The 27,851-nt window shown below is 45.1% G+C and overlaps 1 protein-coding gene across 39 annotated transcripts in view; it reads right to left on the bottom strand.

Moving 5' to 3' along the window:
- Positions 1–27,851, bottom strand: part of LOC100737821 (uncharacterized) — a 333,963-nt gene that overhangs the window by 213,427 nt on the left and 92,685 nt on the right. For all 39 annotated transcript variants that reach the window (XM_085011547.1, XM_085011546.1, XM_085011544.1 and 36 more), the window contains exon 2: positions 27,557–27,802. In XM_085011547.1, the coding sequence (XP_084867673.1) occupies positions 27,557–27,774 (218 nt within the window). In that variant the 5' untranslated portion in view covers positions 27,775–27,802. The remainder of the gene's footprint in view (positions 1–27,556; positions 27,803–27,851) is intronic.

Here is a 27,851-nt window from a genome sequence, read left to right as displayed (position 1 = left end):
GTGTGGACTTACTGGTCATTTTGGCTTATCTATATTTTCTAAAGTTTCTATAATGAACATGTATTTTTTTTTGTCTTTATTGTCTTTTTAGGGCTGCACGCATGGTATATGGAGGTTCCCAGGCTAGGAGTCTAATTGGAGCTGTAGCCACTGGCTAACACCACAGCCACAGCAATGCAGGATCCCAGCCATGTCTGAGACTTACACCACAGCTCACGACAACGCCAGATCCTTAACCCACTGAGCAAGGCCAGGGATCGAACCCGAAACCTCATGGTTCCTAGTCGAATATGACATGTATTATTTTTGAAGTAAGAAAAAAACCCAAGAAGTCAAATTTAAATGTTTCACCCGTATAAAGACCTAGAATATATATGTGACTGGCCACAATTCCTGGCTCTTATTTCTCTGACCTGACTTGTTTCTAGACACAGAATTTAAAGTCTCTATCAGAAGGTAGAGACTGAATCCTCACACGTCCCCATCTGCGTGAGCATACACTCCTCAACCTCTCCACCACTATTTCATTTAATGGGGAAAAAAGTATTTGAGTTCACATCTAGTGTTTATAGGCTATTATTTAATAGTAGGAGCTGTCGTTTACTGTGCACTGTTTCCATGTAGGGCTCTGTGCCAAACACCTTCAAATTATTTCATTTAACTCTTCAACTGCTGTTAAAGTTAGGTACCATTATTTCATTTTACAGGATAAGGAGACCCAGAGATGTAAGTCACTAGCCCAATCCCTTCAAACTCTGGTCTGTCTGGCTATAAAACCTTTTTCAGTCTAGATGTCTACATGGTCTTGTAAGGAACCAATTTATTAATCTTTATAGAGAATGAATATGCATTGAAAGAGGTCTTCCAAACGTCCTGGGACTGGAATGAAAGCCTCCATCCAGAAAAGTGTCAAATGTGAGGTAATAGGTGGAAATTGTGACAATAAATGACATTAAAATCAAAAATATTAAATATTCCACTCAAAACTCATCACCTCCTCATTTACTTACTAACATTTTTCCTACCAACTATGTTCTTACATCTGTGGAAACATTCTGAAAGGGTGTGCTGTACATCTCTTCCCAACTCTGCATTCTATGGCATTTTGTTGGTAGCTTGAAATGGGTTATGATAGGAGTGTTTACACCAGAGGAATTAGCAAATGCTATGAATCAAGGCTTGATTTATTGTTTCGTTCATTGTCTAGACTTAAGATGGTGACGAAGAAAAAATAATATAAACTTAAACTGTGCTATCTTTGGCTGTATATGCTGCTACAAAAAAGGTGAAAAAATATCCCTCCTGTATTAATATCTGCCTCACTAAAGACTTACTTCATGTCATTGACAACTGACTGAAGTACTGATATATGTCTTTGTTGTGTCATTCATGTTGGAACTGTACTCGTTCATCAGTGACGGGAGCAACTTCTTTGCTGAATCAGATTGTAATCAGACATTTATTTGCCATTTAATTTTGTTAACCTATGGTCAGATTGCAACTATAGGTTGACTACAGATACAAGAGTTCAGCAAAAATCAACCAAAGCATTCTGTGGTAATCAGGTGACTCCATGAGATTTACAACAAAATGTGTTACATATTTTAATACTATTTGTAAGTTTTGAGCTATACATCTTTTATGTCAGTAAAATGCATAAGAAATCTTTTTTTCTGGAGGAAAAAAAATGTTTTCAGTTGTTTAACATTTCAAGCACACCTATGAATAGAACCATGGACAATCGACATAGTTCTTCCAGCGACTAATTCACTGGATAGTTGTACAAAGTCCTCAGGGATCCCAAGGAATCTATACAGCAGTGACATTTCAGACCTGGCCCCTTCTCAAAAACACATGTCCCAAATCCCAACTTCTTTAGGTCACTTGATCTCTGGGCCCATCTCTCAGAAAGCAAACCACAGATATTTCAATAGAATAAGAAAGTCTCCCCTGGACCATGAGCTAGAAACAAAAGCTGGGTTGGAACAGAAAATCTTCCTGAACTCCTCAGAAAAATTTAACCACAGCCTCTTCTTAGTTACACGTGGATACCTTACTATCATACTTATCAGGTGACACTGTTAGCTACTGATTTACGTGTCCATCTCCCCTGCTAGACCATAACTCCATGAAAACAGGGGTGTCTCTTATCGCATGTCCAGCTAGAGTTCAGTCAATGATCTTGAGTTCATGCAGAGTTGCCTAAAGAGAAGAAGGCTGAGAGGGAGGAAGGACCTCCTTTACAAATTTGATGTTGGCAGAATTAACATCTGTCTCACTGTGTTGTTTAGGGATTTCCTGTATGGTTCAAGAGCAATGTTTTGATTGTGACGTTATATCCAAATAGATGTAATAGCAAATCGATTCAAAAGTCATCCAAATTTTTGGAGTTCCCATCGTGGCTCAGTGGTTAACAAATCTGACTAGGAACCATGAGGTTGTGGGTTCGATCCCTGGCCTTGCTCAGTGGGTTAAAGATCCGGCGTTGCCTTGAGCTGTGGTGTAGGCCACAGACTCAGCTTGGATCTGGCATTCCTGTGGCTCTGGCATAGGCCGGTTGCTACAGCTCTGGTTAGACCCCTAGCCTGGGAATCTCCATATGCCATGGGAGCGGCCCCAGAAAAGACAAAAAAAAAAATCATCCAAATTTTTCAAAATATACTTGTCACTCCTATTATATAAGATACAAGACTATCACAATTAATGAACAATATCCATGAAGTTCATACAAACAAGATACCTTTGCAAATATGACCCCCAAATTTTCAAACATATGGACTAAAGACATTTTATAAGAACAATGTAGACTTACCTCTTCAAGTTTTGTATTAGTAGAGTAGAGGGAAGAACAACCCATGGCTGTGTGACTGTGTGTGGTGGCAGCATGTCCCACATGTACAATTTTATCCAAGAGGTATCACGTCTACCTATTTCAGAACATGTAGGAACTCACACCTAGGGCACCTCGGGGACAGGACAGGAGACTGAGATGCAGAGAGGTGACAGCTATTCTCCAGAACACAACTGATCCTGAGAACAATAGTAGGCATCACTGACACAGGGATCACTGCAAAACCATCCACTACTTATACAGTTTTCTAAGCTGCGTGTGGAATTTAAAGAAAAAGAAGAGGAATGCCAAGCAACACCCTTAAGGTAATTGAGTCATCATTTAATTCACTCAATGAAATAATAGACATCAAAATAGTACCAGAATCCTCCTCAGGGATCCATATGGATACTGCTACTGGTGCACCATCCTGAATTCCATGCTTTCCATGGCTTTTAATTTTTCCTTTCAATGACTGGAAATCAAATACAGAATTTTATCCTTCTTAATTCTCTCTCACTAGTGGCTGGGAGTTTTCTGACTTAAGAAGCTAATTCAAAACATATTATTACCACAAGGGTTGCCTTGCAACGTACCTGGCATCGAGGGGTTAATCTCACACGCATTTACTGCCGTTCCTTAAACAGGAATAATAGGAGCCAGGAACCAGCTTTCATGACAACCTTCCTAAGATGGTGCTACTTCTTCAGAGCACAACAGTTAAAAAAAAAAAAAAAAAAAAAAAAAGGCCATGCAAATGGAGATAAATGGTACGCAAGCCACCGAGGTAATTAAAAATGTATTTTCCATCTCCTAGTAATTGAATTGTGTACAAGCTGCAAGTTAATGAGGTCATCTACCCTCGAGCACTGACAGGAAAGCAGGAATAATTATCTTTCAATTTTTTCTTATGTAGCAATTAATTTTAACCATTCGCCTACACCCCACTTACACTCCCCTCAATCCAGTCCGTCAAAGTCATGGCTAAACCGAATTGACAAGCAATTGATACGGTGGCGGCACCGAGCTGCCGAGGCGGGCAAGGTAATCAAGGGGCTGCAGCTGTTGAGGGCTAAGCGCTTCCAGGTGAATGTCGCCTGAGATTTCGCATTCTGCCACTCGGAGGACACGGGACACACCGTGGTGGCTGACAGAACATCTGGTGCCAGGTGGGCTGGGAAGAGGCACTGCTGACTTGGGAAGGCGACAGAAGGATGGACAAGGATTGATGGATGGACAAGACTTTGAAATAAAATGTCACTTACAAAAACCATTCTCTAAAAGCGGGCGAGAAATGCTCAGCCACTAGTTACACTGGTCTTGAGCTTATGGCCTTGCTGAACTTCTTGGAGCTTTTTGGCTGGTTGACTTGGGAGTGGGGTCCTAAGGGCCAATGCTTCCAGAACGCACTGGCCCCAAAAGTTTCTTATTTAGCTCAACAAAAGTTCACTGCTCTTCTCAGTCAACCTCCTTCTGAACCCACTGGCCTAAAGCCAGAGCACTGGTGAGGGCGGGGGAGGGGGAGAAAGGGGGGAGCCATTTATTCCAACTCTGCTGCTATCTGGCTGCACTGCATGGTGTTGTGATACGGATGGACTGGAGTCTGTCCATCTGTGACTCCAGTCCGCCCCATGATTAGATCACATCCTGGCCACTCCACTCCATCTCCACTTCTCTAATTGGTGAAGTTAGAGAAAAATCTCAATACTTAAGAGAAAGAGAGAGAAAGAAATCAGGTCTTCATTCGCTTACCCTATTCAGACTTACGAAGCACCTAGATAGCTCTTAATACTAAGTAGGGTGGGCTACATCTGTCGACCTGATGCAGTTATTAATAGCATCTACTTTCACACTGAAAGTGTCCCATGGTAGATGATAACTTGTATGTCCACGTGGTCAAAGGATGCCATGGGGTGAAAGACGGATAGAGTAAGATTACAAGCTTCCTTAAAGTTATAAATTCTCCCTACTCCTTGAGGGTGGGTTGCCATGACTTCCTCTTCTTTCCCTCCACATGTCCCCCTGGTACCCAGCCCCATCAGGGAACACAGCAGCCTCTTCCTAAATCCACCTCAGGGACTTTGGGAAGCCCATGTGAGATGAGAAGTCAGTACAGGGAAGCTACACCTGAATTAGGCCATGTGGTTTTCTATGGGCCCTTGTGCTGAAAAAAAAAAATCTGTGATAAAGCTAATTTCACCATTTCCAAACCAAGAATGTCAAACCAGGCAGAATACATGGCTGGAAATCTTTACATTTTCCCAGCCAGATACTTTCAAAAAGGGAATTTCCTTTTGAAAATATGGACTGAGAGTGTTGAATAGAGAGAAGGATTAGCCCAGAGCAAACTGAAATTTCTCAAAAGCTACTCATTAGGACCATATAAACTGAATATCTTCAAGTCGAGCAGAAGTATAAGGTATGTCACCTTTTTCCTTTGTTCCTGAGGATTTTGTTGCATCTTCAGCCTCATAATGTCTATGCCGTTTCCCCAAGGCGACCACAGAAGGAAAGGCACCCTGCATCCAGCCTTACTCTGATCAACGCAGGGTTGACCCAGATGGGCTCAGAGATCCGTGGCAGGACAAAAGAAGAAAGTCTCCCTCAAAGACTACAAGACATGGCAATCCTGCTCCTCTCTGCCCTGAAACAACTGCAGAGGAGAGTGAGAGGCCCATTTTGCAAAGGTGAGCGGCTTTTGTTACAGGTTTGCTGCTCCTGCAGTTAAATCCTTGTCTGCAAACCTGGAACACAGGGAAGTCATTGTGAAAAGATGCACTTTGTACCACAGTTGCTGCAACTTGTCTTACAAGTTTAACTCTCACTGCCCCTGCCTATCCCCAAATAAGTCTCTTAAGGGGATAAAGAAGCTAGCATTGGTTTAGCTCTTACGTGTGCTATCACATGTGTTGATTCACTTGATTTTCATAACCAACCTATGCCTTACTAAGGCCTCAATTTACAGATGAGGAACCTAAGCCTTGGATAAGTTTAAGGGATTTGCCCAAAGACTCACAAGCAAGATTTAAGCCAAAGGTTTAAGTCCCCAAGCCCCTTGCCTTTTCCTCGACATCACTCACCTGGACCAGGTAGGTGAGGTTTTCATCTTTTTCTCATGGCAGGTGGCTCTTTTTCAGAACTATGCTGTTACCAGATCTAGCTTTCTGGACAAGTGAGGTGACAACCCCACTGATGCCTGAGTGTCCATTCTTGGTGGTATTTGTGTTGAGCACTGCCCTCTTCCTCTTCTACGGGCGAACCCTACATGCGAGGAACACACATCTGCCTCTAAGGCCTTGGCCTGACTGACTTTACCAGGTCATTTTTCTCTTGAATCATGTAGCTGTCAGGAAATAAGTTCTAGGAGAAGAGAAGAGACCTGGAACCAGGGAGACGGACATACGAGAACAGGCTGGGGGTTAGTAGTTCGGTCAGAGTAGATTTAGTAGATTGGCATTTCTTGGGCCAAGACCTAGAGGAAGTAAGCCTGCTGTGCAGCTTCTATCCTTCATATCACTTTTCTGGTTTCCCCAGAATCCTTGCCTCTATGATACTGAGGAAATGTGCACATAAAGCAGTCAGAGTGTTTACTGGGAAAGACACATAGTTGATGGAAAAATGTTTTAAAGATGAGAGATAGTGGACCTTGGGTCTACACTGGCAGGAATGACCCACGGGAAAGGAAGAGAGGGGTAATTCGGGAGGGACAGGCGATGGCCAAAGGAACCAAGACCTGTAGACTAGGCACCTCTGGGAGACTCACAGAACCTCAGAGCTAGAAAAGACTTTTGAGTTCCCCACACATTCCACCCATCAGAACATCAAGGTGAGATGACAGGCAAGGCTACTGACCTCGTTAATGGCACAGCCAAGACTTGGACCCAGATCTTATCAATGACTTATGGTCTGTTGAACACTTGCTATGTGCTGGAATTTATTTTACAGAGCAAGAAACAGGGGCTCTAAGAGGTGAGTTGTCCAAAGTTACTAAGGGTTAGAGCTGGAATTTAAGCCTGACAATGTCTGATTCAGAAACTCAAACCCTTACTCTCCGCACTAGACAGCCTGTCAAGCCAGGGTCCCCACAGCTCACAGGGGTGACTCACTGAGTCTCTGGAACACCTCACCTGGAGCTGCTCACGCCCTTCTCAGGGAGCAGAGGAACGTTCTAACCTCTTCCAGGGTGGTCCGGACAGAAGGTAATTCTGCCTACATCTGTGACACACAGCCTCTCAAGGTGGGAGACGACTAAGATCAGATCCTTGGCAGAGTCTGTCAAGAACTCAGCACACACGCATGAGGCGCACACGCAAGTGCTCACCAACAGACGGCAGGGCTTCACGTGTCTCTGCAAGAAGAAGGGGCCGCCAGCAGGACGCTCCACCCCCAGCAGAGCCCTGGAACCAGTATGCGCTCAGACACAAAAAAGCCCAGCTTCATTGTCGCAGCCAAATTGCCATCCAAAGAAAAGACTTCCCAGGATAACAGATTTCTCTGAGGAGAACACAAAAGGATGGACAGGTGGTTTCCCATTGAAAAGCGTCACCCGTAACTTCCTCTCCAGACTCCAGGCTGCCTGGTCAGGCCTGGAGCGGAAGAGAAATGCTGGCTCAAAATAGGGAAGGTTTGGAAATGCAAATGGACCTCTGGAGTTGTTCGGGCATTTTGTTTTAATAGACAAAGGAAATTTCTTGGGAAAAGGTAACTGATGATGATGATGACAGCTACTACTTCTTGAGCTTAATAATGGTAGCTGCAATTTACTGAGCACATACTACATGCCAGGAAATGTACTTTATATGCTTTCTCTAATTTGATTTTCACAACCATTCTATGAAGAGTATTCTATTCATATTGCCATCTTATAGAGGAGGAAATGGAGGCTCCAAAAGGTTAATTCACTACCCAAAGGACACCAAGCTGCTAAGTGCAATCACTGGAGTTTAAATCTAAGTCTACCTGAATCTAGAGCTTGTGCCCAATCGGTGTGTGTACATGTGCGTGTGCGTATGTGTTTTTGTGCACGTGCGCAAGCCTGAAAGCACACATGCAGAAGACCTAACATAAAATGCAAAGCACCCTGGGCAATAAACTATCCAAGAGGCAAGAAGGACTTCAGGACAGTGTAAAGTCAAACCTTCTCCCTCCATTAACAGGTCTACACAGTTGGGGGAATGCAGAAAAGTGTCCACGGCTCCTCTGTGCTCAGAGGTCAAAGGAGGAAGGACCTCCTGCCCCTTTCCACTTAGCCAGACTGTCTCAGGATTCTAGACATTAGTAAAACATGGGTTCCCTAGTGCCCTCCCCAACTTGCTCCATGACACCCACTCACTGTTTTCTGCATCCCTTCCAATACCTTCAATCACACTTAGGATAAAGTCCAAAGTCCCTCCCTGGGCCAACAAAGCTGGCTCTCCCCTCAACCCTGCTGAGTTCCCATCAGCCCCAGACCCTCCATCTGGACTGCCTGTGAGAGAGAAATGAACTTCTCTCTTATTTAAGCCCAGCATTTGGGGGTCTCCTGTTACAGCAGCCTAGCCAACATCTAACTCACACGCATGGTCTCTGACCTTGACATTTAAACTTCCTCCACTCTCCTTGAATCTCTCTACTCTGTCCACCTAACCTCACACTTTCAGCAAATGGCTTGGTCTTCTGTTTCAGAAAGAAAGGAAGCCAGCACGCAGAACTCACTCAGCTTTCATGACCTAACCACTTTAGGTGACATCTGCACCCAGCCTGCTCCGTCTTCCCTTCTGTGCCTCCATGGGAATGTCCCTCCTCCTATCCTGGCCAGGATCTTTATCACAGCTCTGTGTCCCATCCCCTTCTGTTCCTCACTTTCCGTCTTCCCTTTTCTTTTATGATTCAACCTCCCCCGCTCAGCTGCGTCCACAGCAGTATTTAAACATGCTCACGTCTTTCCCATCTTAATAATGCACATACTCAGACCTCTCTGGATCACACACCACCCCTTGCTCTCAAACTCTTAACCACTTCGCAGTAACATTTTTAAAGAGTTGTCTATGCCTTCCATCTCTATTTCTTCTTCAAAACTGTACCCCTGCCATCCCACAGGAGTTATGCCCCAACACTGCACTAAGGGTCCTAGTTAATGTCTCCAATGACCTCAGGGGGAGAAACCCAATCTTCACCCCCTTAGCCCCTTAGCAGTGTTCACCCTTGTCCTCATTCTCCTCTTGAAACTGTCCCCATGACACCATTCCCTCCTGAATTTGGCCCCATCTCTCTTATAACCCTATCCCATCTAATTCTCCACAGGAACCTATGGGGGGGGGGGGGGACTATTCCTATCCCTGTTCTGGAGAGAAAGAATGGAAACCTAGAGATGGTAAATGCATTTCTCAAAGTGGCACAGTTAATTGGCAGATCTAGGAGAAGAACCCAGACCCCTGACACCGGAATCAGTGATCTGAACCTCCACGTGACGTTATTTTCTAGACTCAAAGGGTTTGAAGGCTGCTGATTATTAAAATACTTGATTCTTTCTTTCCCTACAAAGTGAAGGTTAGCATGTAAGTAAGCAGCAGACTCTTTTGCAAGAGCATTTTGCCCATTCATAGGCTGAGCTTGTTCAGAATAAACACAGTCAGAGCTCAGAGGAACACGCGACCACATCGGAGGATCCCTTCACCTTTGGAAACCCAAAAGGATGGGTTGGAAAGAGACTTAAATTCTGGTTTAGGTTCTGCAGTTAATTATCTGTGTGACCCTGGATGCTATTTACCATCTCTGGGCCTCAATTACCTCAGAAGGAATGATAAGATCTGCCTCACAGGATCTTTGTGAAGCTCAACTGATATCATACAATGCAAGATCTTTGACAAATGGAACACACCACTCAAATGCAAAGCGAAGCAGCAGGAAAGATAAACTTAGGGAACCTTCAGTAATTCTAGAGTAATGAAGTCCCCCTGCGCCCATCCTGCTGGAGACATCTGGAGCGAGGAGAGGATCTCAAATTCTTATCCACAGAGCAAACTAGCCTTGGTCATGGTCATGTGGTAACATTAGCCACATGTTCTCTGGCCAGCTGCCCCCTACTTCCCCAAATCCAGGTATTTCTGTGTTTCCCTCTCTCATTAGAGATGGAGCCATCCCCTTGAGAGTCAGCTAGGAGTAGCTGGGGAACAGGCCTCTCTCATAGAGGAATGGGATTTTATTAGAGAAGCTCTAAAACCAGAGAGAGGAACAGAGGGCTGAGGTGAGACTGGGGAAGGGAAAGGTTTGAGGCCATACACACTGCACCAGCAGGCAGCTGGTACTATTTGCAGAGCACATGTTAATAATAACAAGAGCCAACAGTTATTGAGCACCAGGGATTCTTCTAAGTGCTTTGCATAAGAATCCCCTACACAGGGAACTAATCACTTGTGATGGAACATGATGGAGGATAATGTGAGAAAAAGAATGTGTATATAGGAGTTCCTGTCGTGGCACAGTGGTTAACAAATCTGACTAGGAACTATGAGGTTGTGGGTTCGATCCCTGGCCTTGCTCAGTGCGTTAAGGATCCGGAGTTGCTGTGAACTGTGGTGCAGTTTGCAGATGAGGCTCAGATCCCGCGTTGCTGTGGCTCTGGCGTAGACTGGCAGTTCAGCTCTGATTAGACCCCTAGCCTGGGAACCTCCATATGCCGCAAGTGCAGTGCTAAAAGGACAAAAAGACAAAAAAAAAAAAAAAAAAAGAATGTGTATATATACACGCACAACTGGGTCACTTTGCTCTACAGTAGAAATTGACAGAATACCGTCAATAAATTGTAATGGAAAAAATAAAAATCACAAAAGATAAAGAATCCCCTACAGTTAGTACCATTATTACCCTCATTGTTAGATGGGGAAACAGGCTTGGGGAGGCCTTTGCCTTATTTGCCATGATTCCACTCCAGCATCTCCTCCAGAACTTGCACTTGTAATCATCACCAGCCACAAGAACAAGAATAAGGACCTTCCCATTTCCCAGAGTTTCTCATCCTTACAGGACTCCTTCCTCACAAAACTTCCCAAGCATATCAGAAATGCTGCAAACCTTCACCACTTGTGCTTCTGAAACCGACAACACCTCTGACTTGAACCTAGCCAGAACCCAGATTGGGACTTGAACCCATGTGCCGGGATTTGAACACAGCAAGAAGGCAGACTTGAAACCACGGGGTGTTTTTAATGAGAATCACTCACTGGGTGTCTGGACTCACTGAGGTTCAAGTTCTTTGTGTCTCAGGGCATAGGCATTCAGTAAGAGACACGGTGATAGGCAAGAAATAGATTTATTAAGATAGGACGTTTGTGAGAGATGCAAGCTGGCAGGCAAAGAAGCTCTGCCCCAAGGAGTAGGTGGGCTACAGTTTTGTAATCCAAGGAAAGTGGGAGTGGGAACAGACTGCCCTCTTCCTCACGCTTCGAGTAGATGTCAAGCTTACATCACTAGCCCCTCCTTCATACTGGGTAAGAGAGTGTTTGACCCTGTAAAGTCAAATCAGGGCTGTCACAGCCTTAATCAAATCAGCAAAAGGGTGGTAACACATGCTAAAATATGTTGAACTGTTTCAGGTTTCCGGATAATGGAATGTCATCCTTCCCTTAAATTTCAGTCCTTGGTCCTAAGGATCACTATCTTGCTGAACGTGAATGCAGGCCACATTTTATCTTTCACTTAATGACCCGAGGCATATCTCGTGCTTTTATTTATGGCTTTATAGTTAAAAGAGGCTGCTTTGTGCTGATGACTTTCTTGAGTGATTAATTGACAGTGTTCTCCCTAAGTTCCCGAGGTTTCCCTCTCTATCTGTGGTCCCCTACTGGGACTTCCACAACTACCTGCGTAACTATCCTACTCCATCCCTATCACTTCCTTGGCTGAGAACAGCAGGACTAAGAGAAAGAACTAAAGAAGCAGGCAATAACTGCAGTATATTGCTTTTAGTAATTTTTCCTTGTCACCCTTCTTCCCAAGGTGGCTCCTTAACTATTTTATTCTTGTACCTCTTACCCTACAGTTTCTACCTTTAAGCAATTAAGTAACATGGTCACAGGCACAGGGGGAGGAAGCGTGACAGAGGATCTATACCACCTGACCAACCAGCAGGCTCTGAACCCTCCTGTCAGCCTAAATGCACAGCGGAAGGTTTGGCACACATATTTCACCAATGCCAACCCGGCTTTCACCTTAAGCCACAGAGTGGACCCTTCTTTTAAAATAAATGCTCCGGGCTAATGGAAGCATGAAATTCAATTCCTAATGGAAAGCGAGGGAGAAGCAAGTATGTTTTCTGTGATTGTGAGTTATTTTAAAAGGACACACACTCTAAGATGAATACCTTCCCCAAATCGGTTTATTGAAGAAGTTCAATAAAATGTTTTACCTCCGAAGCACATGAGCAAATAGAATGAATCGTTGCCATCCCACCAAATGAATGGGCTGAGTTCCTCCCTGTTATTACTGCTGTAGTCCTGGCAGCCATCTGTTTACTTTCCCATAACTCTGCTTTGCTATGTTTTATCACACTGTCATAACATTTAGCAGGTGTGTTATTTAATTCCAGAGTTTTCAGAGGATTTGGGGGGATCTGGAAGGGAGGAAGGAGACTCTGCAGCACTAGCTACAACCACTTCCAAAATCCTCAAAAACAAGAAAATTGTTTTGGCGAGCCAAGCTAAAGAGACAGGTCTTCACATCTTCTAGAGCAACGCAAACCCATCCCATGCCTTGACTCGACTCAAAGTCAGTTTCCTCCACAGGGCACCTTGGCAAACCAGCCAGGGAATGGGTGCCTCTTACCTCCTGCTACTGGGCTGAAAATGAACAAGGCAGCACATTTCCACTGCGGCAGGAGGGGCTGAATTAAGTTCTCTTACAAAATACGGCTATAGAGGATCAAAATACCGGCTGCTTCATAGCACCTGTGGAATGTGCCCAGGAATAAACCAGGACTTTCCTGCCCCTAGCCAGGCACCATCATCACCACCAGCACTGCAGTTACTGCCCTTGTGGCACCATACATTTCCACAGCCCCATGGAGTTTATAACAGACTTCACATATTAGCAGAGGTGGCACAGGGGCTTTTTCTCCCAGTGTTCCTTTCTTCTGCACCCACTTCTCTCTGGCTATGTTCCAGTGCCCCCAGCAGGTAAAGCTGTGAGGCCTTCTTAGCATCCTCACACTTCCCTTGTCCTGGGGAAAGAGCCCAGATGCTGGAGTTCAATGGTCCTACTTTGAAATAACTACAGCAGGCTGTGAACATCTCCTGTCAGCCTAAATGCCCAGCTGAGGGTTCGGCACACATATTTCACCAATGCCAACCTGGTGAAAATGAGACTCAAGTACAAGCTCTAAATAGATCTAAAGCCTATGTTTGGGGAGTTCCTCTTGTGGCTCAGTAGTAACAAACTCGAATAGTATCCATGAGGATCTGGGTTTGATCCCCGGCCTCGTTCAGTGGGTTAAGGATCCGGCGTTGCCGTGAGCTGTGGTGTAGGTGGCAGATGCAGCTCAGATCCCACACTGCTGTGGCTGTGGTGTAGGCTGGCAGCTACAGCTCTGATTAGACCCCTAGCCTCCATATCCCAGGCTAGGGGTCTAATGGGTGTGGCCCTCAAAAAAAAAAAAAAAAGAAAAGGGGGAAAAAAAAAGAAATTAAGCCTATGTTGCCAGGAATAACATTCAAAATTATATCCTAGAGAGAGTCCTCTGAAGACACCTCTGCCATGGCCACTATCCCCAGACATCTCTGGATGCTGACATAGTGTCACTGTCATGGCTTCCACCTCAAGAGGGCATAGGTCCACTACCTTGGCCAGAATGGACTTTGCACAGTCTCTACCTCAACACAACAGGAGATGCGGATCCGTAGCCTGCGGCAGTTGCATTCACAAAGCCTAGGTCCTGCACCAGCATCTTAGCTGCAAAGGAGGCTGGTAGAACATGTATCTGGCATTTTCAGCTTCTGGATGTGTGTGTTCAGGGAAGAGGAGTTTCCTACAGTCATAAGAAACATGCTCAGTTGCTGACATCCAAAAAGAATGACTGATATTCACTAACGAATGAAACCATCCAGTATCTGATGTGTTGTCTGTCACCCTTATACCTTATCTTACCCAAGTCTGTACTGAGCACAGTATTGTAAAGACATTCACAGCCACCCCCACGTGCTCGCAACACCCCATAAAACTTCCCACCTGTACCACCTACCTGTCCCCACACCCCCGTCTCTTTATTCTTCTCCCCAAGAAGCCAATGCCTATCTGATAAACAAATCTATGCTAAATGTTGATGACTGAAAATGAGTTAGCGTCTGATTCTTTCCAGAATCTTCTTCCTATTTTCCCCAGGAGATTTCACAGAGGCCACAAAGATTCAGCCCAAAGGGATTTAAAGCAGCTATGAAATTTACCTTGCAGAGGTTCTGGTCAGCAAGGAGGTCTTTTGACTGAGGCAACCTGTCTTCAATAAGCAACCTGGTATAAACCAATATCACCCACTCCCGAACAACCCCGACCCTTAGACCCACAAGCTTACGTTTGATCTCACCCAGTCTTCCCCCCAAACCTCACGTGATCTTCAGGGTCAGTATAATTATCTTCCTTTGATAAATGAGATCCCCAGAAAGGCTTAATGAAATTCCTAAGGCAAAATCTGGTAAACAGGACAGCTGAGACTGGACCCAGATTTCTTGACGCCTGTCAGGTGCTTTTCACTTTCTAGGATTCCTGGCCGCCCTTCTCCAGGTCTCAAATAACCGCAGGGCTGTGAGTGAATAAGGGACCAAAGGAACCAAGAGGCAGCCCTGGGAGGCAGGAGAGGCTGGCGGAGGAGATGAAACAGCCCCAGGATGATTCCCTCTCTAGAGCGCATCCTGTTTGCTTTGATTTGACTCTGAGTGTTTTCAGATGGGTTCTGATTCCAAAATATTTATATTCACCAGGAGGACTAAATATAATGGCTTCCTTTTGTCTCAAAAATTGCAAAAATTAGAGGATATGCAACAACCACAGACGGAATCCAGGAGCTGAAGTGGGGAGGGGGAAGGGGGACCAAATCTGCAAAACCAGTGTGAGCCTTTTTAGCCGCAGTGATGGGGAAAGTGTGCCGCTGTCTCTGAGCTCCATGATTAAAGCAACTGCAAATTAGTTTCTGCAAAGGTCTTTCCCCTTAAATTGAAAAGCACCGTGTAATGGAATTTCATAGACACTGCTTTGCAAATGACTTCATACCTCACTCTGTTCAGAGCTGAGAGGTGGCCACATGCTGTGAATTGTAAGAGGCTGAGGCTCTCCTGGGGCTGCTGAACTTGTCTTCAACATCTAGATGCTCACAGATTACTCACCCTGTCCTCTAACCAGGGAAGGGAATTAGTGAACTTAGAGAACTGGGGTCACTGCTACATGATTAGTAGTCTTCCCCTCCCCCAAGCCAGGCGATTTACCTACAAACTGTGCTTTCTACCACCGTAGGGCCTGCTGGCTGCAAACAGGTTGCCCAAGTACATTCATTTTACGTTAAAGTCTTTGGAAGGCTATGCGGTTTCTGGACACTAATGCGATTTCCAGAGGAAATGATTAAGTCAGGCTGACAAAGACATACTGAATGCCACACCGTTTTCACCAACCATCTTAGCTTTCTTGGGGGCACCTTTCAAGAACATAGGAATCATATTTCCTAATTGTCAGCAGCTTTACAGTGAATCAAACAGGTTGCATTTCAGTGTCAAGCCTGACTGACTAACATTTCCAGACAGCCCAAATCTCTGATGCATTCATGCAAGAAAAAGGTATTAGCACCTACTATGTGTCAGGCACCATGCTAGGTGCCTGGGATAAAACTGTGAGCAAGGCTGTCAGTCACGGCCCTTGTAGTGATTATAATCAAATCACAGAGACAGGATGAATTCAAATATTCCAGTGAATGTAAAACTGCAACTCTGACCATGCGATACTGTGGGCGGTGCCGAGAGAGCCCAGGAAAGGGGATTGGACCTGGTCAAGGCATCTGGAAGACATCCCTGAAAGAGTGACCATTCAGATGAGAACTAAAAAGTCAGGAGGAGTTAGTCAAGAGAAAAGAAAAGGGAAACCCTCAAGGCAGGGGGCACAGCACAGGCAAAGCTCAACAAGGTCAGGGGCTTGGCAAGAACTGGAAAAGAAGACGAGTAAACATTAAGCTTAGTGAGTGAGGGAGCGTGGCACCAAAGGAGCCTCAAAAAGGGGAGACCGTGCAGGGCTTTGCAGGACCTGCAGAGGAGTTTTGTCATTTGAAATGCAAATTGGATGCCCTGGAAAAGTTGTAATGGGAAGGAAGGCCATTAGAAAATGTCTCTCTGGCTACAGCACGTTGGCTATACTAGAGGGGATGGAGAGGCCAACAGGTGTTTGCCAAAAACCCATCATGGAAAGTAGGTGTTCAGCGTCTCATCTGCCCTGGCAGTGACTCGACTCACCCATAACTACAAGGGCAATGGCACAGCCAACTCAGCATTTCAAGGCAAGTCTCCAACCCCCAAGCTCTTTCCACTACAGCATTATCTGGTAGCACAGTTTAAGGTGTGATATTGTCACCTGGGCAGTAAGTTGGTAAACCAGGCGGCACGTCCCTTCACCTCTCTGGGAAACTACCCATTGACATAGACAACACACTGAAAACAATCAGCATTAAGGTGCCAAGTTCAATGATGGGTCATCAGCACACAGCTAGTGATCTCTTCCCAACTGTATTATTTATATATCCTCTGCCTAAGAGAGAAGTTCAAGTGTATGCTCTTTAAAATGATTTAATTAAACATTTTAACCTCCAGTCACTGTCTATTCAGTGATTCTCAACAACGGGCAACTGTCTCCCTTCCTTGAGGACATCTGGCAACCTGTGGAGGCATCTTTTTTTGTCACATGGGGAGGATGTTGGATTGGCATCTAATGAGTAGAGGCCAGAGATGCCGCTAAACATCCTACGACACACAGAACAGTTCTCCACAAGAAAGAATTACATTACCAAGCCCCAATGTCAATAGCCTGGCTATTGAGAAAGCTGGTCTATAGGGGCAGAGAGCCACAAGGTGGGTTCTTTTTTTTTTAAATAATTAAAAAAAATTTTTTTATAGTATAGTTGCCTTCCAATGTTCTGTCAATTCAGACTCAGTTTATTTTGCTTCTCCATTCTGAAGTTCCAGCTCATCTCCATGGTTGTAGGTATGGACTTGGGTGGTGTAGATGGCCCTGAGTAATCCTGAGAAGGGGCTATCATCCTTATAGCCCCACCTATTTGTCACACATGGGACAAAGGGCCATTCTACAAAGGGTTTCTGTACACATTTCATCCAGAGTCTCCATATGTTAACATTTGACCATGTGTCAGTTATCTGCTGCTGAAGTCTGGGATTTCCTGATCTAACTCAGGTCCCAATGGCTCTTCACAAGGTGGATTCTTGAGTGACTGCACAGACAGAACACCACACACACGCGCGCACGCGCGTACGCCCACGCAAACACGCACGCACGCACGCACGCCCACACACACCCCCACACACACACACACTGACCTGCGTTAGACAGTGATTTAAACAAGAAATAATCTGTTGTTGCGTTAAGTCACTGAGATCTGGAGTGAATTCATTATAGCAGCCAGCACTATCTACTTTAACAAATACAACCCACAAAAGTGAGTCTTTCTAGGAGGACAAGTGCACCCTAGCCACAGAGCCATATGACCCGACAGGTACTGGGAAGGTTTCTGGAATAAAGGAGTGAAGGACAGGGCATGCCCGGTCCGATCTTGTAACCCATGAGGCCTCACAATGCCACAGGGGTGGCGAAGTGAAGAGCACAGTGGATCCTTCATTGCTCTCTCACCCCTAATGACCAGAGGTGGTGCCTTTGCAGAGAAACTCTTAGCACCTCAGTGGAGAAACACAGCAGGAAGCCCTATGGTAGCCTTTCTCATCTTCCTCTTTCCCTGGCTCTTTTCTTGTGAGACACAGACGAGCTGACAAGAGTCAGCAAGGTCCATGTAGTGTATGGTCTGGTCGTGCTGTGACTAATAAGATGATTGGTTGTATATATCCTCTTTATGGTTGTTCATTATATCACCCTAACATAAAGTAATTTAATTTCAGTGGGATAATTAGGGTATTTCTAATCTAAGTGATAGTCTGAATGAAATGAGATTCTCAGAGGGAGATTTGTGTATCAGGAGAATGGTGACCTCCGGCCCCAATTTTCACACAATGTATTAATCTGACAGCCCGACTTCCCAGGCATAGTGTATCCGTACATTTCTGAGCCTGTGGGTTATAGAACACACCCGCAAATTAGATTACTCTATTTATAATGAGATTTCTGTGGGCTCAAGGAGGTAGATCATAATATTTTAACTGAGGCCTTCAGACTGATGGGCAAACTGTATGTTAACATAGACCCCGGGACACAAACGTGCTCAGGAGCATGTGAGGTGCATGGTCCGTGTCTCAGAGATGCAACTCAGCAGGAGAGAGAAAGGCAGAGCTCCATGAGGCACCTGCCTGACTGGGACAGCTCAGAACCACCCCAGTAGAGCAAACCTCGTGTTGGGAGAGCCACAGCAAGAATGTCCCCCCACCTGTCCCTTGAGGAAGATGTAACAAGAGTCTGCTCAGGGTCCAGGAGGGAGACGTGGAAAGAGGAGGCAGTAGAGACTGGCGGGGTCAGATCAGCATTCTGAGCACAGAGGCAGCTGAAAGACCTACCACCTGCTCTCCGTCCCCCAAACACACCCCCAGGGGCAGACCTCTGTCCTCCCGGCTCCAAACCTTACCATTAGAGTCATGCTTTTATACCAGTCATTAGAGGAAGGATGCCGGCGCTTATGAAAATCTGCCACTGAAAGAAAACACCTCCTGTTTTTCGTTTGTTCATTGGGCATGCGCTTAGAGCAAGCACTAGTCAGACTTACAACAGATTAAGGCCTTCTTTCCAGGCTATATGCATCCTTCTGGTTTTGTTGTTCAAGACTCCTTGGTAAATTCCTTTAAATGCCCTTTAGAATTTAATCTGAGAGGGGGAAAAAAAAATCTGTTTTTCTGGAAGAAATAAGAGTTTTCTTTTATCAGATACCGAGAACTATGTAGCTCACTTGTTCTCCTTGTTTCTTTGGATGCCAGGAAGCTCAGAGGTTAAAGTCACACACAACTGCAGCACTGGATTGGTGTTTTAGATCTTCTTTCTTTTTATTTTCTATTTTTCTTATTTTTCTATCTCTGGTGAAAAAGACGTAAGTCTTCTTATGGGTCAAGGTATTTCACTATTTCAAGTTTGACTTGGAAAGGGGTATATTATTAAAATATATACATTAAAATATTTAAAAATAAACAAATATAGAACCATAACTTACAAAAGCCCACTGTTAAAAATTCTTTAGGTTTTTTTTTTTTTTTTGCGGGGGTTGGGGGGGCAGTTTCCACCCTGTGGCACATGGCCAGGGATCAGATCCAAGCCGCAGCTGCAACCTACACTGTAGCTGTAGCAATGCTGAATCCTTTAACCTACTGTGCTAGGTGGGGATCCAACCTGAGTCCTGGTGCTGCAGAGACACCCTTATCCTACTGCACCACAACGGGAACTCCAAAAATTCTTTAGTATTTATTAAGTACATACCAACAGGTAAATAACCTTGGCTGAGAAAGTGACATGGGCCCTTTTCTAAGCACTTTGAAAACAGCCACCAAGGTAAGTACTATCATCTCCACTCTAGCAAGGGTGGAACAGAAGGGCTAGGTAGGCAGCCTAAGGTTAAGGGGCAGAACCAGGATCAACGCCTGGGCAGTCAGCACCAATAGCTGGCCTCTTGACTGTTGTTTCTCGGCTTGTGTAGTGTGCTTGCTGGGCATCAGTAAACGGAGGGTGCACATACCGGATGCCTCTGCCAGGCTGCCTCATATCCTCCCATGACCCCTTCTGAATTCTAGTCATTGCTACTGCTACCAGCATGCTTGTGCTCAGGTGTGACCTGGCAGCACCCTGCCTAGACAGCGGGGGAGTCTCACTTTCTGCCCTGGGGTGTCTCTGCCCAGCCTCAGGGGAGACTGCAGGAATCTGCTTGGTGACTCTGACACTTGCTCACACTTGGAAGAAAGAGGGAGCTGACACCCCTCAGGGCAAACCCTGACCCGTGAGGATGGAGCCAGGAGATGCTCCTTTTCCTGTCCTGAGGGCCGAGCATCCCGAGCCCATTCTGGGATCCCAGGGAATCCAACTGCTGCCACCCACACGGCTGAGCCGCTCAATAACACTGGGCTGGCCTTTCTTCCAGTTCACCACCTGGATCCTCACTCTTCCTCCTTGGGATCCATTTCTCAAACTACCTGTATGCAAGAGCCCGTCTTAGCTCCGCTTTGCAGAGAAAACAAGCCTAAGACACTACAGTTCTTAGCTTGAGGAGTCCAGATTAGGGTGGCACCTTATTAGAAAAGGCAAAGCGCTGGAGTTCCCATCATGGCTCAGAGGAAACTAATCTGACTAGCATCCATGAGGACAGAGGTTTGATCCCTGGCCTCGATCAGTAAGTTAAGGATCCGGCGTTGCCATGAGCTGTGGTGTAGGTCGCAGACGCGGCTCGGATCCCGTGTTGCTGTGAGCTGCAGTATAGGGCAGTGGCTACAGCTCTGATTCAACCCCTAGCCTGAGAATTTCCATATGCTGGGGGTACGGCTGTAAAAAGACCAAAAAAAAAAAAAAAAAAAAAAAAAAAGCAAGAAAGAAAGAAAGAAAAAGAAAAGGCAAAGGTCAGTAACAACACACTAACGATCCATGACGAAGCAGCTAGACAAGTGACTCGAACTGTAAAAACACAAGAGCACAAAGAAAAGTGGAACAAGCAGGGAACTACAATAAAGTTACATCAGAACACAGCCACATGTCCATTTACATGTGGTCTATGGCTGCTCCCACTACAACAGCAGAGCCTCGTGTTGCTACAGAGACCCACGGCCCACCAAGCCAAAAATATTTGGTATCTGACTGTTTACTGAAAAGTGTGGACCTCTGATACAGAAAATCCAGGATCCCACAGGAATACAGAGCACGGGCACGCTTCCTGTTGGGGAGAGTGGTCAGAGGTTGAAGAGCAGGAGCAAGGGCACTTCAGGAAGAGGCAACAGCTGAAGCAAAGGCAGAACCGCGACTCCGCATGCCTCAGGCAAGGAACCAGGGTTGTTTACAACCCAGAGAAAGGAGCCCCAAAGGAGCGAGAGCAGATGAGGCTCCAGGCAGAGAGTTCTTGAGTTTTTTTTCTTCGGGGGGATTTTTTTTTTTTTTTTTTTTTTTGCTATTTAGGGCTGCACTCATGGCATATGGAGGTTCCCAGGCTAGGGGTCAAAATGGAGCTACAGCTGCCAGCCTACACCACAGCCACAGCATCACAGGATCCAAGCCTCACCTGCAACCTACACCACAGCTCACTGCAAGCCGGATCCTTAACCCGCTGAGCAAGGCCAGGGATCAAACCCTCAACCTCGGGGTTGCTAGTCAGATTTGTTTCCGCTGTGCCACAACAGGAACTCCCAGAGAGTTCTTTAAAGTCTCTGCTGCTGGGTTACTTCTTTCATTTTCAGGTATTTCCTTCAACAGCCAAATATACGATAACCAAGAGTAACTCCAGAGCCGGCCATGTACCTTGTACTGAAGGGAGTTGATGTGGAGTTCATGACAGTTCCGCTCCTCTGATGAGCGGTGGGACCCCTTCTGTCTTTGCACCTGGGCATTCCTGATATTACAGACCCTGCCCTCCTCGGAGTGGCACGCCTGCCTGCTCTGACACGCCAGCTCAGGCCTCCTGCTTCTCTCTCCACCAAACCAGACGTGGCTGATGTGTCACCATGACGGTGAGCTCTTGCTGGGTGCTCAGATGTGTCTCCCTGCAGACCTGCTTTTTGGTTTCCTGGCACAAAGATGCAGGAACAATCTTGGGAGACTGAGAACCACCCCACAGCCCCAGGGCGTGGTGCTTCCTCGTGCCACTGGGAAAGGAAAAATTCTGGATGATCAGCATGGGCTGAGGATGAGTTATTTTGTTTAGTTCTTTTCAGGACTATGCAGTGAGCAAGGACAAAATACATGCCATGCAGGGTAATCTACTCAGAATACGTAAAAATGACAAAGGTCCTGTCCTGCTCTCAAGAGGCTCACAGCCAAAATGGAGAAATGGACGTGCTTTAGTGATTATTTTGGAATGAACTACAGTTATCTATCAACTGCTGGTATGCAAATACATGCACAAACTACTGAAGGAAGGATACTCCAAAACAGCTTATTCCCCTCGAGAGCTTCAAGAATTCCCTGGCAATACTTATTTATATATACTGTTTGGATGAACCTTTTTTTTTTTTTTTTTTTTTGGATGAACCATTTTTGAATAAGGTAAATTTCAGTCCCAAAAGGACAGGGTTAAACACAGTTTGGAAAACAAACTGGTAATGCCAAGTTGCTGGCATTTAGATACCCATTTCGATTGCTTCCAGTGTGCCTATATAGGCTAAAATGGAAATGTTGAAAACCAACACTGATTTTTTTCCAAAAAGAAAAAATAGCTAACATTTACGAAGCATGTACATTTTGTCAGACACAGTGCTGAGGGCTTCATATGCTTTACCTTATTTAATCTCCACAACAATCCTCTGAGGGAGATTATAGCATTATTCCTTGTCTCCATGTTACAGACGAGACCACTAAGTCTTCAAGAGATGAAGTAACTTGTCCCCCAGCCATCACTGGAGGAGGCAGACGTCACCTGACTGTTCATCCACCCTTAACCATCACACCAACTGTCTCCCCTTACTGGCCAGTCCCCAGTTCCTGCCTGGGACATCTTTTTTCAGCATTCTGGCCCAGAATAGATTTCAGGATAAGTTCCTTCCTTGTGATAAGCAGGGCCTACGATCCCTGACAGCTGTTCCCCGCTCTTCATCATCATCTGAAACAATCAGTAAGCATTAGAGAGTACTTTTCCCTTTACAAAGGTGATAATTAGATAACAAGCTGAGATTAAAGTAATTACAGTTAGACAGCTGGCGAGGCAGCACAGTCATGTTGAAATATTGTTGGTACTTCAGCATCTGGTTCTAATAACAGCATAGGCTAAAGGATTTTACATTAATTACAGAACATAATTTAATATAAACATATTTAATTACAATTGATGAGCGATAAACTGTTCAAGAATGACTTAACCCCTTCCGCGTGTCAAAGTGATGGGAACTTCGGGCAGGCTGTGGCCTCTTCCGCTTTCTTCCCCTCCCCCTCCACGCTCTCCAGGGCTCCCTGGTCCCCTCTCCTGGAGAACCGCCCCCCAGACCCCCCGAGGAAGGAGTGTTCTAGACAAGGGTTTGTTCCTTGATCATCCCATGGGAGTTTGGCACATGTACAGTGCTGCCCACCCATAGAAAGCCAGGGGAATGGAGGCAAGTGTGTGAGCCAGGCTGGGTTGCACTGCTTCCACCTGCCCAGCTGCCTTCCTGACTGTGGCCTACACTGGCAAAACGAGGCTACCTCTCCCTGGCTGGTCTTCCCAGGGTCCTCACACCTTTATGTGGTGCTGGCTTGGCTTCTGACAGTCAGTGAACAGCCTGTTAAACAATCCTCAGATTTCTCAGAAAAAGTATAAGAAGTATTATTTTTTTTGGTCATGATCAGGAAGTCCTGATACCATTGTGGCATTGTAGCCAGGGCATTTTCACAACTTTGGAGTTAGTGTGTAATACCCGGAGACCACTACATGAAACAAGACACTACGCTGGGAGGAATTCTTTCTCACATGCTGCTAACTCCCATCCCCACTCCCAAAACTGGCAGAAGACATTGGATGAAACAGATTATAACAAATCGAGACCATACAGAGACAGTCTTCAGTAGATAAAGGACTCAGCCACCACATCTGCACATTTTTCTAGAAGCCCTGTTTACAAATGGAACACATTCAAAAGTCACCAAAGCCAGGCTGCATGTCTGCATTCTCCCAAGTCATATATTGAAACCCTACCCTTCAGTGGAATGGTGCTACAAGGTAGGGTCTTTGGAAGGTAATCAGGTTTAGGTGAGGTTATGAGAGTGAAGCCTTCAGGATGGGGTTCATGTCTTTACAAGAAATGACAGGAACTAAAGCTGATCTCTCCGCCATGCGAGAGATTGAGGATACAACAAGAAGGCAGCTGTGTGCAAACCAAAGAGAGGGCCTTCCCCAGAACTCAAGCATGCTGGTACCCAGATCTGGGCCTCTCAGCTTCCACAACTGTGAGAAATACATTTCTGTTGTTTAAGCCAGCAGTTTATGGTTCTATTACTGCAGCTCAAATTGACTGAGACACACCACTAGGGCTCAACTGCAATAAAATTGAGTCAACCCAAAGGAATTTCAAGCCTGATCCTTCCTTAAAACGAGTAGCCCTGGAGCAAGTTGGGAAAAATTCACTGTCAAGTTTCCCTAAGTGACAAATGATGGGAAATTACAAATACTGTTTTTACCTCCTGCTGTGTATTTCAAAGTATAAAGCACACATTCTCCTAAAAGCTAAAATGAGTGCTGAAAAAGACAGTTTACTATTCATAAGCAAGCAAGTACAAGCTACGTCTAGAGAAATCACTGACAGGTGCACACAAAGTAAAATTAGTGTGACAATTCAGGACCACAGAGCATCCAAGAGAGAACCAGGCACTCTTAAAGTAAAAGATGTTCTATGCACATCCTTTTGAAGAAAGAAGATATTTAATTTCCCTAACACAACAAATCTGCAATACAAGTGAGAACTATAAGGTACTTCTCACAGACGCACTGTTCCTGCAGAAGTGAGGAAAAGACAGGAAAGGAAAGTAGCCAATAAAGAATTCGTTATTCAAAAAGTTACTACTGTCATCAAAGTCAAAAACCTGTGTGTGTCAAAGGACACTGACAAGAAAGTGAAAAAAGCTACAGAATGGGGAAAAATTTTGCCATCTTCTCCCTTTCCCCGTCATTCTATCCAGTGACATGGGGATCTTTCCTGCAGCTTTGGTTGTATGAGATCTTAGGCCTGCTTTCAGTAGGTATTCAGTGAGAATTGTTTCACATGTAGATACATTTCTGATGTATTTGTGGGAGGGAGTGAGCTCCACATCCCTCTACTCAGCCATCCTGACCTCCCGGAGAAAGTAAATCATATCATGTGATAAGGGTCTAGTATCCAGAATACATAAAGAACTCTTATGACCTAAAAAATAAAAAATAAAAAAATACAAATAACCCAACTGGAAAGAGGGGAAAGGATCTGAATAGATATGTTTCCAAAAACAGATATACCAAAGATCAACAAGCAAATGAAGCAAGTGCTTCCCTGATCAATAGGTCATTAGTGATCAGGGAAATGCAAATCAAAATCAAAGTGAGATACCACTTCATACACGCCAAGATGGCTATATGCAAAAAGATAATAACAAGTGCTGGCAAGGATGTAGAGAAATTGAAACCCTCATATACTCTGGTGGGAATATAAATGGCACAGTCCTTGTGGGAAACTGACGGCTACTCAAAAAAACAAATATAGAGTTACCATATGACTCAAGCAATTCAATTCTAAGTATATACTCAAAGAACTGAAAACACATCCACACAAAAACTTGTATACAAATATTCATAGCACCATCATTCATAATAGCCAAAAAGTGGAAGCAAATGTCCATCATATGATGAATAAATAAACAGAATATGGTATAGCCATACAAGGGAATATTATTCAGCCATAAAAAGAAACAAAGTACTGATACAAGCTACAACATGGACCAACCTTGAAGACATCATGAGACATGAAAGAAGGACACAAAAGGCCACATTTAGTATCATTCCATTTATATGAAATGTCCGGAATTGGCAAATTTATAGAGACAGAAAAGTTGCCAGAGGATGGGAGCAGAGGCAAACTGAGACTGACTATCGACAGACCGGGGGTCCTTTTCGAAGGTGATGGAAATGCTCTGGGAACTAGATGGTTGTGCATGTGCTAAACCCCATCAACTTGTACACTTAAAATGGTCCAAATAATAGACTGCATGTTAGATAAATTTTATCTCAATTTTTTTTAGCATTAATATCTAGGTTTATTAGAAATTCAGGGACTAGAGTAGTAAGCTAAACACCAAGAGAAAGTAGCCAAACAATTACAGATGGGGAGATATTCTACAGCACAATAAGCCTCCTGTAATTAACTAATCAGAGAGACCCCAAAAATGACTGCTGGGAAGAGGGTGACTATTCTAGATTAAAAGAAGCTTTAAATACAAACTAAAACAAGTGTGGCCCTTACTTGGATCCTGATTTGGATATTAGTTGGGATCGTTACTGAGCCTCGAAGGGGAACTCCCCCTTTTTTTTGGGGGGGGTCTTTATAGAGTAGCATTCATGTCATATTTAAGTTGCAGCCTAGGGATATCTCAATTTTTTTAAAAGCTACCAACCTAGGAACTGGAACCTAATCCCACTAGAGAAGCTGGGAGCCTGTAAACAGTATGCAGCTCAGATTATCTCCTCCAAGAGGTAAGGAAGGTGGGGTATTCATACATTCATTCCCATCAGAGTGACTGAAGGTTGCCTTTTTAGGGCCACACCCAAGGCATATGGAGGTTCCCAGGCTAGGGGTCCAATCGGAGCTGTAGCTGTTGGCCTACACCACCGCCACAGCAACTCAGGATCCAAGCCCTGTGTGCAACCTACACCACAGCTCATGGCAACGCTGGATGCTTAACCCACTGAGTGAGGCCAGGGATCGAACCCCCATTCTCGTGAATGCTAGTCAGGTTCGCTAACCACTGAGCCACGATAGAAACTCCCAAAGGTTGCCTTTAGAGAATGTTAATTCTGTGAACTTCTGGCCCTGTCTGCAAAAGGGGCTCTGGTGGCCAAAGAAAGTCCTCAGGCAAAAAATTGTTCAAGCTGACAGCTGACAGTCAGACCCTAAAAGGTACAGGCAGGGAGGTTCCAGCAGTGGACCAACAACTGCTACTCTCTAATCAAGCTGTTTTAGGATTAAATAAGAAAGGCTATGTAAAAGGCTTCATAGGGCTAGACATAGAGAAAGCTCTCAAATGTGAGTTGTTTTTACAAAAGACACAATAAGGTTAAATAATTTGATCCAAACTGCACAGTTAATGCAAGGTGGAGCTAGGATTTACACAGATCTCTCTGTGCATCCCAATCTTTCATAGAGAGAATGATATTAATCAAACACTAACCAATCTTGCAAGCCCACCTCAGTTGGCAGTCGTGTCATCATGGCATTCAGAGGCTATAATAAACATCTTTACTCTCTCTCCTCCCCCTTATGTGCCCCCAATGGAGGAAGCAGCTGCTTTTCTCACAAAAAGGCCTTGAGGGCTGATGTTACTGTCTGCTCAAGTTCCAGGGTCTGAATATTATGTTGCTTGTTATGTGGTTGCTTAATTAAGATTCAAAGCCTGCACATTCGCTGACCATTTAGCGCAAAGACCAAGAGAGACAAACACCTGAGACGGCAGGAGCAGCAAGGCAACACCGTCCTCACTCACGTCGCGGTCCTGCTGTTCAGAATCATCTGACTTTCAGTCGGCTCAACAAAGAAGGTACACTAGCAGAAACACTAGAGGAAAATGGGACTCTCTCCCCAGAAGGCCCTACGGGAACTGCCACCCAAGGACGTGCCAGAGGCGAGACGTGAACATGGGGGCTGCAGAGTCCAGGCCTACCTGATCAGGTAGTGGTTGATGATCGTGTCGAAGTAGCTGTAGTACACGGCATTGTTCACGTGGCCATACTGGTCATTGTCCTGCCACCTTGTCTGGATGGGCAAGAAGTACCCATAGGCCTCCTGGTGCCGTCGGCCATCCTCAACTCGCTGGTTCTCTGATGAGGCAGCCAAGGATCGGACATTCCTAGGAAGCAGCCTTGGAACCCAAGAGGTCATAGTTGGTGATTGCTGCCTTGGAGTGTACCTTCAAGAAAAAAAGCAATAGAGGATACAAACGGTCTTCAGAAATCTTC

The sequence above is a fragment of the Sus scrofa genome, chromosome 2, assembly GCF_054392235.1.
Source record: "Sus scrofa isolate SSC_HxYL_T2T_F1_AM1 chromosome 2, Sscrofa_HxYL_maternal_Yorkshire_Landrace_v2.0, whole genome shotgun sequence".
Lineage (NCBI taxonomy): Eukaryota > Metazoa > Chordata > Mammalia > Artiodactyla > Suidae > Sus > Sus scrofa.
This window is presented reverse-complemented; position numbering and strand designations above follow the sequence as displayed.